Below are 12,717 nucleotides of genomic sequence, written 5' to 3'. Positions count from 1 at the left end.
GTCGCTAGACAGAATCGCGGTTTTCCACGCTGCCTTCCAAGCTAAAGTTGGTTTACCTTGAGACGTCCCGGCGAGGTAGTTGATTCAGTTGCTATGGCGACACTCCGGTTCCGCCTCCGGGCTTGCTCGAATAGCATGCTGGGAATTGTAGTGCGTGGGAACTGACACTCACCCAGGGGGCGGGGCAGCTTCCGGAAAGGGCCCTGAGTTTCCCGTTCCTGCCTCTACCGCCATCCCTTAGCGCTCTGTGCGTCTGGGCCACAGAACCCAAAATAAAAGCCCAACTATGAGTCTCCCTTTCCATGTCCGCCTAAAGTACAGTTGAGGGCAGGAGAGTGGAAGCAATGAGATACCAAGGGCGGAGACGGGAGCCGCACTGGAGGGGCAGGAAGAGGCGAGGCTCCAGCCAGGGGCACGGAGGCTCCGCCTCCTCACATCACTTCCGTAAACAAAAGGAGCTGTGGAGGACCTGGGGCCGGGATGTGACCCCGGCTCAAGCTGCAGCAGTAGCGTCGGCGGCTGCAGCTGCGGCGGCGGCTTCGGAGGCTCCGGGGTCTTTGCAGGTTGAGGAACAGGACCCCGATCTTCTCCTTCCTCAGGTATGAAGTGGAAGGAGAAGCGCTCCCGCAGTGTCCCTGTTAGGCCCCTTCCACCACCCGCTCTGGCCATTGCTGAATTCGGAGAGCTGAAGGGTCACCGTGTCGGCTGATTGGGGAAAGGGAATGAGGTGAAGTCAAGAGGGACTCCTAGTGGTCCTGTTTGGAGGCTGTGGGTTCCTGGCAGTCAAAACCAGTGTGTGAGTAACTATGAGCAGTCTGCGAAGGCCTTCTTTAAAAGCTTCCTTGCTACGTGATGTACAGAAAAGATTTCGGTTCTCTTGTGGCAGTGATTTGCCTTCCAAAAACGGATAAATTTCGGGCCTTGGCCCTTCAATACATCATAGTTTAAGCCACTGTTGGTTTATTTGCATTACTTTACTTCCTAGGGGTTTTTTTTTTTTTCTTTTTCTTATATCACCAAATGTTCATTAGCATCACTAAATTCGAAGGTTAATGTGTTTATGTGTAACACAAGTTTATACAGATCCTTACCTCTTTGGAGAACTGATACCCATTGTCTCTATTCAGTTGCTTATTAAAATTCCATTTAATTTGTGTTGCATGCTGAAACAATGCCAAAATGTCTGTTCTGTTACTAAAGGAAAAATTGTTAGCCAGGATTTGAATGAATTTACACTTGGTATCTAGGATTAAAGACTGGTCATTACAGCCTTTCCTTTAAAACCTTTTCTTCTCTGGAAGTATCATAGTTCCAGTTGTGATTGTCTAGAGTCAGCCTGAGTCAACTGAGCTGAAATGGTTTAAATTCCAGTGCTAGTGGCACCAAGTTTAGATAAGGGCAAAAAATCTGTTTTCATTAAAATTCTCAATTATGTTAGGAGTGTAATCAGTGGATTTGAATCTTTTGGAATGGTCATAGCATGGTTAGATTCCACACAATGTACACAGAAAGGGCTAATACTGCTAAGGCACTTTACAGTCTGATGAGGTAAATAGCCATGTAAATTTCTCATCTCATGATACGGAAAACAATATAATTAAGAATTTAATAGTGTGCATAAGTAAAAAGAAAATGTAGAAGGGTATTTTTTGATAGATGGCTCTTAGGAAAATAAAACTGATCAATACATGAAGGAAGGGGGGAATATTGGACCTGTGTTCTCTATGGAAGGGCCAGCTGGAACTTCATAGTGTAACTTTTTTGATACTAGCAAACCTAAACATATATAATACATTTTCGTGTATCCTTGGAAATAGGTAGAGAAAGTATATTCAAAATAGTCATGAAACAAATTTAATTTTATAGAACTTAAGTTGATCAAGGACCTAGGATCAGTTTTATCCTTAGGCAGAGACTGAGTTTCTGCATGGTGGTTGAAATAAGATTTCTAGTTATTAGTTAAAATGCAGATACCCCTTTCAGTTATACATCTGTTTGAATCTGGTTGGTTCTTCTAAGAATAAATTTAAGCAGGGAGATTTAAAGACCACCTAGAGCTTGAGTCAGGCTGAGAATATCACATGGCTATTTTGTTCATATTTTTATGTATTGTTCCCCTTCTATAATGTAGGCTTTTTGAGGACAGGAACTTTGTCATGTTCACTACCTTCTTCCCAATATCCAGAATAGTGCCTGGCAGGTGGAATAGAGTAAATATTTGTGGGATGAGTGAATAAATTCTTGATATATTGCTATCAGCCTATGAAATGGGTCTTTAAACCTCTTTCATTTTTGTATATTCTAGCATGTATGTATAATTTTGCTGTATTTCCTTAGGTCACAGGAAGCTGGCCTTGGTGCAGTAGGGAACTTAGAACAATGGAGGAGCGGAAAGTGAAGAGGAGGAGTCCTAAGTCTTTCAGTGTCCACTCTACTCAGGTTGTTAATGCCAAAAAAAATGCCATTCCAGTTAGTAAAAGCACAGGGTTTTCAAATCCTGCATCACAGTCAACTTCACAGCGACCAAAGTTAAAAAGGTGAATTTTTTTTTCTTTCATATTATCACAGCAACATGCTATCAAAGTAAATACTAAATCCAGTAATTCTTGTAACACTTTTTTTCTCTTGGCTTAACTTTTAAAACAGTTGAGGCACATATTATATGTGATTTAGAAAAAACGTTATGAAGGTAACAGTGTGTAGGGATTAGAACATGCAGAATGAATGATCGGTTTGAAGGCCCTTACTTTGTCTCCTATTAAAATAGAATGAGAAAACTTATGGACACTGTTGATGCACTAGCCGGAAAAGGGAACAAAATATACAGGTTTTTTTTGTTTTTTTTTAACTAAGCTGAGAGTGCTTTGTTAATTTTATTTTTTTAAAAAAGGGTGGATTCATTGTTGTCATAGAGATGATTTGTATTTATTGTAAAAATTCAAACACAGGAAAAGTTCAAAGAAGAAAGTTAAAACATTAAAATCCTACCACCTAGAACTACATGTTATTAATATTAGGTGAACATCATTATTCTTGAGGCTCTAAAGGAAACAGGAGCAACAAATTTAAATGTGATATATAATACTGCTACATGTATGTGAGTATTCTGTACTATTAAGATATTTGGAAAGCAAGATAATATATATATTATATATATGTATAATTCTCTCTTTTTAAAAGATAATCGTATGCAGTTAATGTTTTTATTGCATCATCTTTGCAGAGTGATGAAAGAAAAGACCAGACCTCAGGGTGGAGAAGGAAAAGGTGCACAACCAGCTCCCATTCAGCACTCTTTCCTCACCGATGTCTCAGACGTTCAGGAGATGGAGAGAGGGCTTCTCAGCCTTTTGAATGATTTCCACTCTGGAAAACTTCAAGCGTTCGGCAAGCCATAGATATTTCCCCTTTGTTTTTCTCTTCAAGATGTTTGCATCCTGTTTTCTGAATTTGTTTTGCCATTCATTTTAAAAGTATCATTTTCTTTTATTAAAAAAAAAAGTCCAGAGGCATAAAATACAATCATCCTAGATTTCATTTGTCAAGGATTATAATTTGTTTTCTAAAATTTCAGGAAAAAGGGTTATTTATTTATTTATTTTTGAGAGAGAGAGAGAGAGGTGGGAAGGACAGAGGGAGAGGGAGAGAGAGAATCTTCAGCAGGCTCCATGCCCAGCATGGAGCCCCACGCAGGGCTCGATCTCACAACCCTGAGATGAGGACCTGAGCCAAAATCAAGAGTCAGACATTTAGCCAACTGAGCCACTCAGGCTCCAGGAAAAAGTTTTTTTAAGAAGGGAAGGTTGGTTGAAATGTTAAAGTAGGATTACTATTATGGAATAACTATCCTAAAAGTAACAAATAAAAGGAATATTCTTCATCAGTTAAATATTTTAGACTTAATGTTTTAGTTTGGGAAAGTCTCAAGATCATTTTTCTTTACCTTTTAAGCCTAAACTTAATTCTTGCCCACCATTCCTTACTTTTGAATTTAAAAGAATCCGATTTTCTTGTTCTTCCATGAAGATAGAGAACAGTTAACTGATTGTTACATTAAAACAAGTAGATATTTTTAGATATGAGTTCACAAAGTATATAGTCAGAGTTTTTGTATTCAGATTGCAACTTACTTTATAAGTCTTACCTGATAAAATTATGTCCTGTATTTTTTATAAAGCAATTTGAAAATTATTGAATGCATACATACAGAATCTCACACAAATGCATAAATGTCATCAACATACTTGCTGGTTTTTTGAAGCCTCGACCACCAACACAAGGGTAAATAACCACATATAAAACTGGGTAAAGCTCCTGAAAAGAGCAATTCAACTGCTTAACAAACACACATGCAATAGTAATAAAAGAAATATCACCTCATACGAACAGACCGGCAAAATTAAAAGACTGGTAATACCTATTACTGGTGGAATTCAGAGAAGAGTTCTTTCATAAATTGCTGATGAAACTAGAAGGGTCCATGTTTGAAAGTTTTTTTCTTTAACTCTTCTCATTAATCTTTCCTGGGAATCAGTGAGTCCTTCATATCTACCGACTCATTTTCATCTGAAGGAACATTTTTTTCTATTGTTAATTGATTTCTCCTCCATCTGTTCCTTTTTATCCTTTTGGAGCTTCTGTTCTCATGTTAGATCACCTGGATCCCTTATGATTTCTGCTTCTTTATATTTCTACTCTAATGTTGTCCCCCACCTTTTCTCTCTCTATATATATATATGTTGTATATTGATACATTTATATGTCTGCCAGTATATACATATGTACACACACACACACACACATACACACACCCCTCTCTCTTGGGGTATTTCTTCCACTTGACCTTCCAGATTACTACTAATTGTTGAAAAACAAAGGAAATACGAGATATTTTCTGTGAGGAAAGGATGACTTTTAAAGAGCTGTAACTAGCTTCAAAATTATCAGTAGTCAACATAATTTAATATTGTCGATTTATGAAGATACAGAGCTAGCTGGAGGAAATTATAGTATAATTTACATAAATTCTAATGGATTCAAGATACTTCAACTTTAGCTGAGCTGTAGTATACCTTTGAGAAAACCAAGGTTTTTTAGAAAAATATTTTAGTATCAAGAGGTTATAGAGACAAGGGGCACCTGGCTGGCTCAGTCAGTGGAGTGTGTGGCTCTTGTACCCAGGGTTGTGGGTTCAAGCTCCACGTTGGGTATAGAAATTACTTAAAAAAATAAATCTTAAAAAAAAAAAGAGGTTGTAGAGGCTATACTTATCTGTATGAAAATATGTAATTTATCATGTACTGTGTATATATTAGCTACCCTGAGCAGATAATGCCACCTCAGAGAACTCTGGTCAATAAATAATGTAAGACCTGTCCTTTAGCAATTAAGCTGTCTTGCAGTAATGAGTATACAACTGGAAATATTACACGGTTTCTCATGTATCATAACATTCATCATAAATATTTTCGTTTATATTTCTTAAAGGAGGCATATATAATTGGTGGCAAAAATGATTCATGGTTGACATTCTTATAGGACTCTCAAGTTCACTTATTATTATAAAATGTTAGGTCACTCAGTTCAAACGGCAGTTGTCAAATTGAACATGATTAGATGATGCTGTTGCTTCTAGAAATGATATTACTACTGAAAAAAAGAATTTTCTTTTCCTAAGGGATGATTTTTGGTTTTTGGGGTTTTGTTTTGTTTTTAATTTTTAAAATATTTTACTTTCAAGCAATGTCCACCCCCACCATGGGTCTTGTACTCCTAACCGTGAGACCAAGAGTGGCAGGCTGCACCGACTGAGCCAGCCAGGTGCCCTGATGATTTTGTTTTTTACAGAAAACTTTCCTATCTGACTTTCTTAGTGCCCACAGTCATTTCTTAGATTATCATTGTTTTCCTGTGAAAACAGGATTTGATTTGTGATTATACACAGAAAACATTCAGTCATTAACAATGCAATTTACAACAGAAAGAAAGCTAATTTCTTGTGAGCACCTTGACTTTAAAAGTTTTTCCTCAAGGCAGTTAGTTTGAACTGTCCTAATCTTCATTAACGTTCTGGGATGTTCCCTCAGGAAATGAATGTTCCATTGAACAGATGGAACATGTTCGGGGAATGCAGGAGAAATTAGCTCGCTTGAATTTGGAGCTCTATGGGGAGTTAGAGGAACTTCCTGAGGATAAGAGAAAAACAGCCAGTGACTCCAATCTGGACAGGCTTCTGTCTGACGTGAGTGTAATTCTTTTTCTTTATTCCTTTCATAAAAACTTTTTATTGAAAGAAAGTTCATCATTTTAATCATTTTAAAGTATACCGTTTAGTGGTTTTTGGTACATTCACAGTGTTTTGCAGATATCACCACTGTCTAATTCCAGAACATGTTCATCACCCACAAAAGAAACCCTATACCTCTTAATTCTCCCTTCTCTTCGTCCCTTAGCAGCCACTAATCTACTGTCCATCTGTATGGATTTGCCTATTCTGGATATTTCATATAAAGAGAATCACACACTATGTGGCCTCTTATGACTGGGTTCTTTCACTTAGTGTAGTATTTTCAAGTTTCACACATGTTGTATTCTACTTTTTTTTTAAAGAAATATATTTCAAAGAAATTGCCATATTTACATCTAAGCATATATTCTGAGAATGCTGGCAAATCTAAAAGTGAAAGATTCCCCACTTCTGTACATACATGATAAGATCTTAATATATAGAAGATCATGACATGATTAATACATTTTGTGTTATTCACTCAGATGGTTACTTATTTCTAAATACAGAACTGTATTTGGTATTTAAAGTAATTTAGTACATTGCTATGTGTATTAGCTTGCTAAAGCTGCCATAACCGAGTGCTATAGACAGGCTACACCTGAAGTTTATTCACAGTTCTGGAAGCCCAGAGATGAAGATCAAGATGTCATCAGGGTTGGTTTCTTCTGAGGCCTCTCTCCTAGGCTTGTAGATGGCCATCCATCTTCATCTTTACATGGTATTCACCTTTTATGAGTGGGGTGCCCATGTCCAAATTTCCTCTTTGGTAAAGACAGCAATCATACAGGATTAGGGCCCTCCCTAATGACCTCATTTTAACTTACTGCATCTTTGTAAGACCCTGTCTCCAAATACACTCACATTCTGAGGTATGGAGGATTAGGACTAAAACGTATGAGTTTTGGGAGGACATAATCCCATCTATAACTCTACGGGGTATGATTATTAAACTGAAAGGTGTTAATGAAATTTGCCTCTTTAAACATAAAGAAAAATTGGTACTTTAGTTTCAGAATAGTTTCCATATTCACTAATGACAAAAAGGTTTCATTTCTGTTGCTTCTCTTTATCCTTTGAATAAGTAAATGTGTGGCAAATGATATGCCCATACTTTTAAAGTTTCAAGCCTGTGTATTTTATTTCACATCTACTGTGTTCAGTCTTGCCAGTATTTCCTTTTACTAGTCCCTCTTAATAAATAAATGCAAGCTTATTTTGCAGTACATTTAGGAAGATGATTATGGTATGGTGAGAACACTGAATTTGAAACCAGAAAGGCTTCGTTTAGTCTGGGGTTTGCATTCTGGTTATATCTGTATAACTTTGTCAATTTAGTTAACATTTCTGTAATTTTGATTTTTTCCTCTGTAAAATAGGTGTGATTAATTCTACCTCATCCTGAAAACTCAATGAAATGTGAAATCTTTTTGTGATCCAAAGATTTTAATCATTAAAATGGCAACTTTTTTAAAACTATTAATAAAGATGATCACAATTATTCATGGTTTTAAGAATCCTTATAAAACTCCGTTTTTTATTATCTGGTTTCAGTCTCTTCTCATATTTGTGTTTAATAAATGCTAAAGTTACTTTATAATTATTTTGTATAAGTGAATTTCCCAGCCTGGAAATTTTTGGAAAGTTTTTTCAATATTTTACTTTTTCATTTAAGAAAGCTTAAATGAAAAATAGTTTATTTTAAAATGTGTAAACAATTATCTACTTAAGATATTTTTCTTAAAAAAATTAAAATTAAATTTGTTTCTTTGTGTTACAGTTAGAAGAACTGAATTCTTCCATGTATCCTTTTGCCTAATATCAACAGTGAAAAGTTTACAAATTGTAACTTCTGGTGAATAGCTCGATCAAGTGAACAAAGACACCTACTCTTATTTACGGGGGCCATTTCTCTTCCCCTTTGGTTTCCAAATGGAACTTTTAGTTGTTTTGTATGCTGCCCCCCATTTTGTGTTTCTGGCTTGTTCTGCTTTGCTTTGTATTGTTTCTGGATTTTTAAAACAATTTTTAAAAAAATTAATCAGGAGAATTGAGGATTAGGCTATTGCCGTAGAAATTTTGAATCTTGCATTCTTTAAGTTAAATAGCAGTTGGATATGCAGACATAAAATGCCATACTTAATTTACTATCATTACAGGGGCACCTGGGTGGCTCAGTCATTAAGTGTCTGCCTTTGGCTCAGGTCATGATCCCAGGGTCCTGGGATCAAGCCCTGCATCGGGCTCCCTGCTCAGCAGGGAGTCTGCTTCTCCCTCTCCCACTCCCCCTGCTTGTGTTCCCTCTCTCGCTGTGTCTCTCTCTGTCAAATAAATAAAATCTTTAAAAAAATTTTTTTTACTATCATTACATAGAACACTTTAGATGCATATAAAGTGTATTATAGGATTAGCTTAAAGGAAACCACCAAGGCACATGTAAAATATCCAGGTTTTGACATTTCAGTTTGGAGCAATTATTTCAGGAACTTTTCAAAATGCATTTTTGGACATGGTCCTAGGTATAGTGTGAGATTATAAGAACAATAAGAAATGATCCTGCCTATAAAATAATTTAATTTGAGAGTTTAGTCCCTTTGGACTAAATAATGGGATACTAAAAAGGATACTGGTTGTAGAGTCAAGAGATTTGATTTTTGAAATTTGGTTTTGATAATTAACTTTGGGTAAATTGTTTAACATCTCAGAATGTCCTCTGTAATATGGGGTAATTGCTGCATGTAATGATGTGTATATGAAATTTTCCAAACTGTAGAATATATATATATATAAATTACTATTATTGTTAATAACATATACTATTATTAATTGCTAAATTATGCAGTAGCAACAATGAAGAAATAGAGAGGTATATACAAATCTAGTAATAACAATCATTAATCTTATTTGAGTCCTTAACTACGTGCCAAGTATTTTATGAAGGGCTTTACATGCATTTTCGTATTTGGTCCTACCCTTGTAAGTAGGTGGTATTATACTTATCATTTTACAGATGAAGAAAATAGGGTTTTGAGAAGCCACATAAACTGTAAGGGACATTAACGTAAATATCATTGCCAAGAAGGACTTAAATTTGAGGATTAGATATGAGTTAACTACGAGGCTTCTCTTAGTAGTTCCTAGTTCTTTTTTCTTTTCCTTATATCTATTCTGAGCTTTATATTCTATGCTTTATATTCTTTCTGTGTGTATGACACATCAGTATCTCCTATCCTCTGAGTTTTTGTTAAACATTTAAGTTTATTTATCTTACCACTTTGCTTGATCCAGTCACCACGGTTGAACAAGATTACATGATAGAATACAAGAGCATGGGCTTTGAATTGCTTGGTTTCAAATCGTGGTAAGCATGTGTGTAACCTTGAGCAAAAGTTTGGCAACTCTAGTTTCCTCATTTGTAATAATTGTTCTCTCTGTATTCAGACTTTCCCTCCTAACTTCCCTCTCTGTCATCAGTTGCCTCTGTTATTTCAGTCTCCAAGATTATTTAAATTCCTTCTGTGACTATAGCAGACATTGCTACTCAGTCATGGCACTATCTGCCATTGAGCCTGAACGTGGGCAGGAAATTATTTGCCATTTCTTAATTACAGTTAGTTGTCAGGCATCATCAGCTCTGCCTTTTATTCTTCCTTTATTCCTTATCCTCATAACTTTATTCCATAACCTTTCAAATGTCTTCTGTTCCAGCCCTAGAGCTGCACTAATATGGCAGCCACTAACCATGTAGCTACTGAGCACATGAAATGCAACTAATATGGATTGGAATGTGCTAGAACTATAATTTGTATACCTGATTTCAAAGGTTTAATATGGAAAAAAGAATGTAAAATATCTCGATATTTTTATAATGATTATATGCTGAAATGATAGTTTTTTGATATATTAGTGTAAATTAAATATATTTTAAAAATTATATCTATGATGTGCATTATATTTCTTTTGGACAGTGCTGCTGTAGACTTTAGACAATACCACTAAATTATTCTTCCTAAAAATACCACTCTCATCTTGCCATTCCTATTTCAGACCAAGTTTTTTACCATGTCAGACTTTCTTTGTTTTTTTTTAACATTTTATTTATTTATTTGACAGAGAGAGACACAGTGAGAGAAGGAACACAAGCAGGGGGAGTGGGAGAGGGAGAAGCAGGCTTCCCGCAGAGCAAGGAGCCCGATGCGGGCCTCGATCCCAGGACTCTGGGATCACGACCGGAGCTGAAGGCAAATGCTTAACGACTGAGCCACCCAGGCACCCCCATGTCAGACTTTCTAAAGGCTCTCAGTAGTATGATCTCAACCTACATATCCTCTTGTATTTTTCATTATTTTTCATTGCCACTAAGCTGGTTCTCTGGATGTCTGAGAACACATCATGTTCATGCTCATCTTAATGCCTTTGTTCAGGTTGTACTTCCTACCTAGAGTTGCTCTGGCCTCCCCCTTTCCCTTATCAAATAACACCAAAGCTGACCACTTCCATAAAGCATTTTATTTGTACTTTGAACTAGCATTCTACTTCATTATCTGTTGATTTTTGTATATGTTAAATCTCAGCTTTCCAACTGGACAACAGTGTCTTTGATGGCAATACTCGTGTCTGTATATTTTAGCAACCTCTGCTGTATGTGTATTGCTAGCATTTAGTTGTTCTCAGTGTATCCATAGCATTGTTTGAATTGGGTCTTGAAAAAATGGATAGCAGGTGGATCATACAGAGAGATGAAAAAGGAAAATGAAAGGCAATGATGATAAGAAGGAAAGGGAATAATATTGACCTTCTTGACCAATAAGATTTACCTTGTTTATTCATTTGGTTCATTTGTACTTTGTGTCAAGGGGCCCCACGTGGGCCTCAGGTAATAAAACTTTAGTTTATCTCATTTGTACCCTTTCACACAACTTAAACAGGAATTCCATCCTGTTTACAATCTTCTTAAAGAATAATTTAGAGGGGGACCCCTGGGTGGCTCAGTCGGTTGAGCATCTGCCTTTGGTTCAGGTCATGATCCCAGGGTCCTGGGGTCAAGTCCCGCATCGGGCTCCTTGCTCAGCGGGAAGCCTGCTTCTCCCTCTGCCTGCCACTCCCCCTGCTTTTGTCACTCTCTCTCTGACAAATAAATGAATAAAATCTTGTTTAAAAAAAGAATAACTCAGAGGACTGTAAGAAAAGTTTTAGACCTATGATGATTCTATTTTTGACTCTTACAAAGAAATTGTTTTCCCAAGGATGATAAAGTGGTGTCCTCTCAAATGATTGTTTTTTAATCTGGTAAGTTTTCATATTTGCCTCTCACCAGTTCCTTACCATGAAAATCGTTCTTACCACATTAAAATAATTCTGTGTTCTATTAGAACCTGAAACATAATCTTGATTTAGTGACTGTTTTTAAGCCTTCAAATTCTGGATATGGTATAACTACTTCACTATATCTAAAAATTGTCTTATCACATCCAGGTTTCTCAGTGACATAGGCACTTTCCCTTTAAACATATTTCCTTTATTTTAATACCTCTCTTTTAGCTCCTCCTGAGTGTAATTTCCCATGATTTAAAAGAAGTACTCATTACAGACTGAAAATCTTCTTAACTGATGAACTCAGACAAAAACTACATTTGGCAGATGCCCAAGATGTTCCAAATACTTCTACCAGCTAAAATGACATGCGGTCGCATTCTTGTGGCTTGAAGACAAGCAGCATTCTTTACTTTTCCAGCTGAGTCCAGTAGCAGAATCATCTTCCACAATAAGGAATAAAGTAATTAAAGTGCCAGTGTGATGATTGTTTTCACTCCTGCTTTTAGTAAATTTGCCTTGCTGTTATTTGCCGTAACTGGAGCCTAGGCCTTGTTGAAGGCTTAATCAGGAAATGCGATGTAGAAGTTGTGCTGCTATGCTTTCTATTGTTGCCTTACAGGGGTTATACTTGAAATGCATTGTGCAAAATGTTATTTATAGGGCTGAAGGTTTATCCTTCCTGAGCTCACCAAACTTATTCCCATGTTGATTATAAGTTGATGATGCACAGGCTTTTTGTGGCAGCCCTGCTTCAGTTTACGTTAGACAATCAGTACACACACTGGTGTGTTTTCCAATGGCCAGTGCCAACAAATTGGTAAATGAGTGTTTGTGAAATTTGCTATTTTTAATAAAGTGATTGTTTTAAATTAGTCTTTATTGTTTCATTTTGAAGAAACCTGTAGTCTTCAATCTGGGAATACAAGAGTTCAGTCCTCAAAAGTACAGTGTTTATAAAATTGGGGGTTCTGTAATTTTCTTCCAGATTTTGCACCTTGTGCACATTTCAGTGTTGGTGTCGTCATGAAAAGAACATGGGCTTTAAAGTCAGACCTTGATTTGAATCCCCATCCTGCCCCTTAGCTTTCTATTCATGCACATTTACTTCTTTGGGT

General features: G+C 36.6%; 1 protein-coding gene across 2 annotated transcripts; it reads left to right on the top strand.

The window, feature by feature from the left end:
• The first annotated feature begins 215 nt into the window (after positions 1 to 215).
• On the top strand, positions 216 to 12,474 carry CCDC28A (coiled-coil domain containing 28A). 2 transcript variants are annotated; one of them, XM_027603527.2, is made up of 7 exons: positions 430 to 599; positions 2,338 to 2,537; positions 3,224 to 3,387; positions 6,087 to 6,241; positions 8,067 to 8,089; positions 9,215 to 9,262; positions 11,828 to 11,861. In XM_027603527.2, exons 2-6 carry the CDS (start codon positions 2,380 to 2,382, stop codon positions 9,222 to 9,224), a joined length of 510 nt encoding a protein of 169 aa, XP_027459328.2. In that variant the 5' UTR covers positions 430 to 599; positions 2,338 to 2,379; the 3' UTR covers positions 9,225 to 9,262; positions 11,828 to 11,861. The 2 variants fall into 2 exon arrangements, with proteins under 2 accessions (XP_027459327.1, XP_027459328.2); XM_027603526.2 differs by lacking the exons at positions 9,215 to 9,262; positions 11,828 to 11,861 and adding an exon at positions 11,907 to 12,474 and having other exon boundaries at positions 216 to 599.
• Positions 12,475 to 12,717: the final 243 nt, after the last annotated feature.

This window comes from Zalophus californianus, chromosome 7 (genome assembly GCF_009762305.2).
Source record: "Zalophus californianus isolate mZalCal1 chromosome 7, mZalCal1.pri.v2, whole genome shotgun sequence".
Taxonomy (NCBI): domain Eukaryota; kingdom Metazoa; phylum Chordata; class Mammalia; order Carnivora; family Otariidae; genus Zalophus; species Zalophus californianus.
The sequence above is the reverse complement of the archived record's forward strand: the minus strand, read 5'-3'. Positions and strand labels throughout refer to the sequence as shown.

Coding starts and splice junctions, on each gene's coding strand:
- CCDC28A (XM_027603526.2), top strand. CDS start 345: ATGAGATACCAAGGGCGGAGACGGGAGCCGCACTGGAGGGGCAGGAAG. Junction 600..2,337: donor CCGATCTTCTCCTTCCTCAG/GTATGAAGTGGA, acceptor GTATTTCCTTAG/GTCACAGGAAGCTGGCCTTG. Junction 8,090..11,906: donor GAAGAACTGAATTCTTCCAT/GTATCCTTTTGC, acceptor TGATGAACTCAG/ACAAAAACTACATTTGGCAG.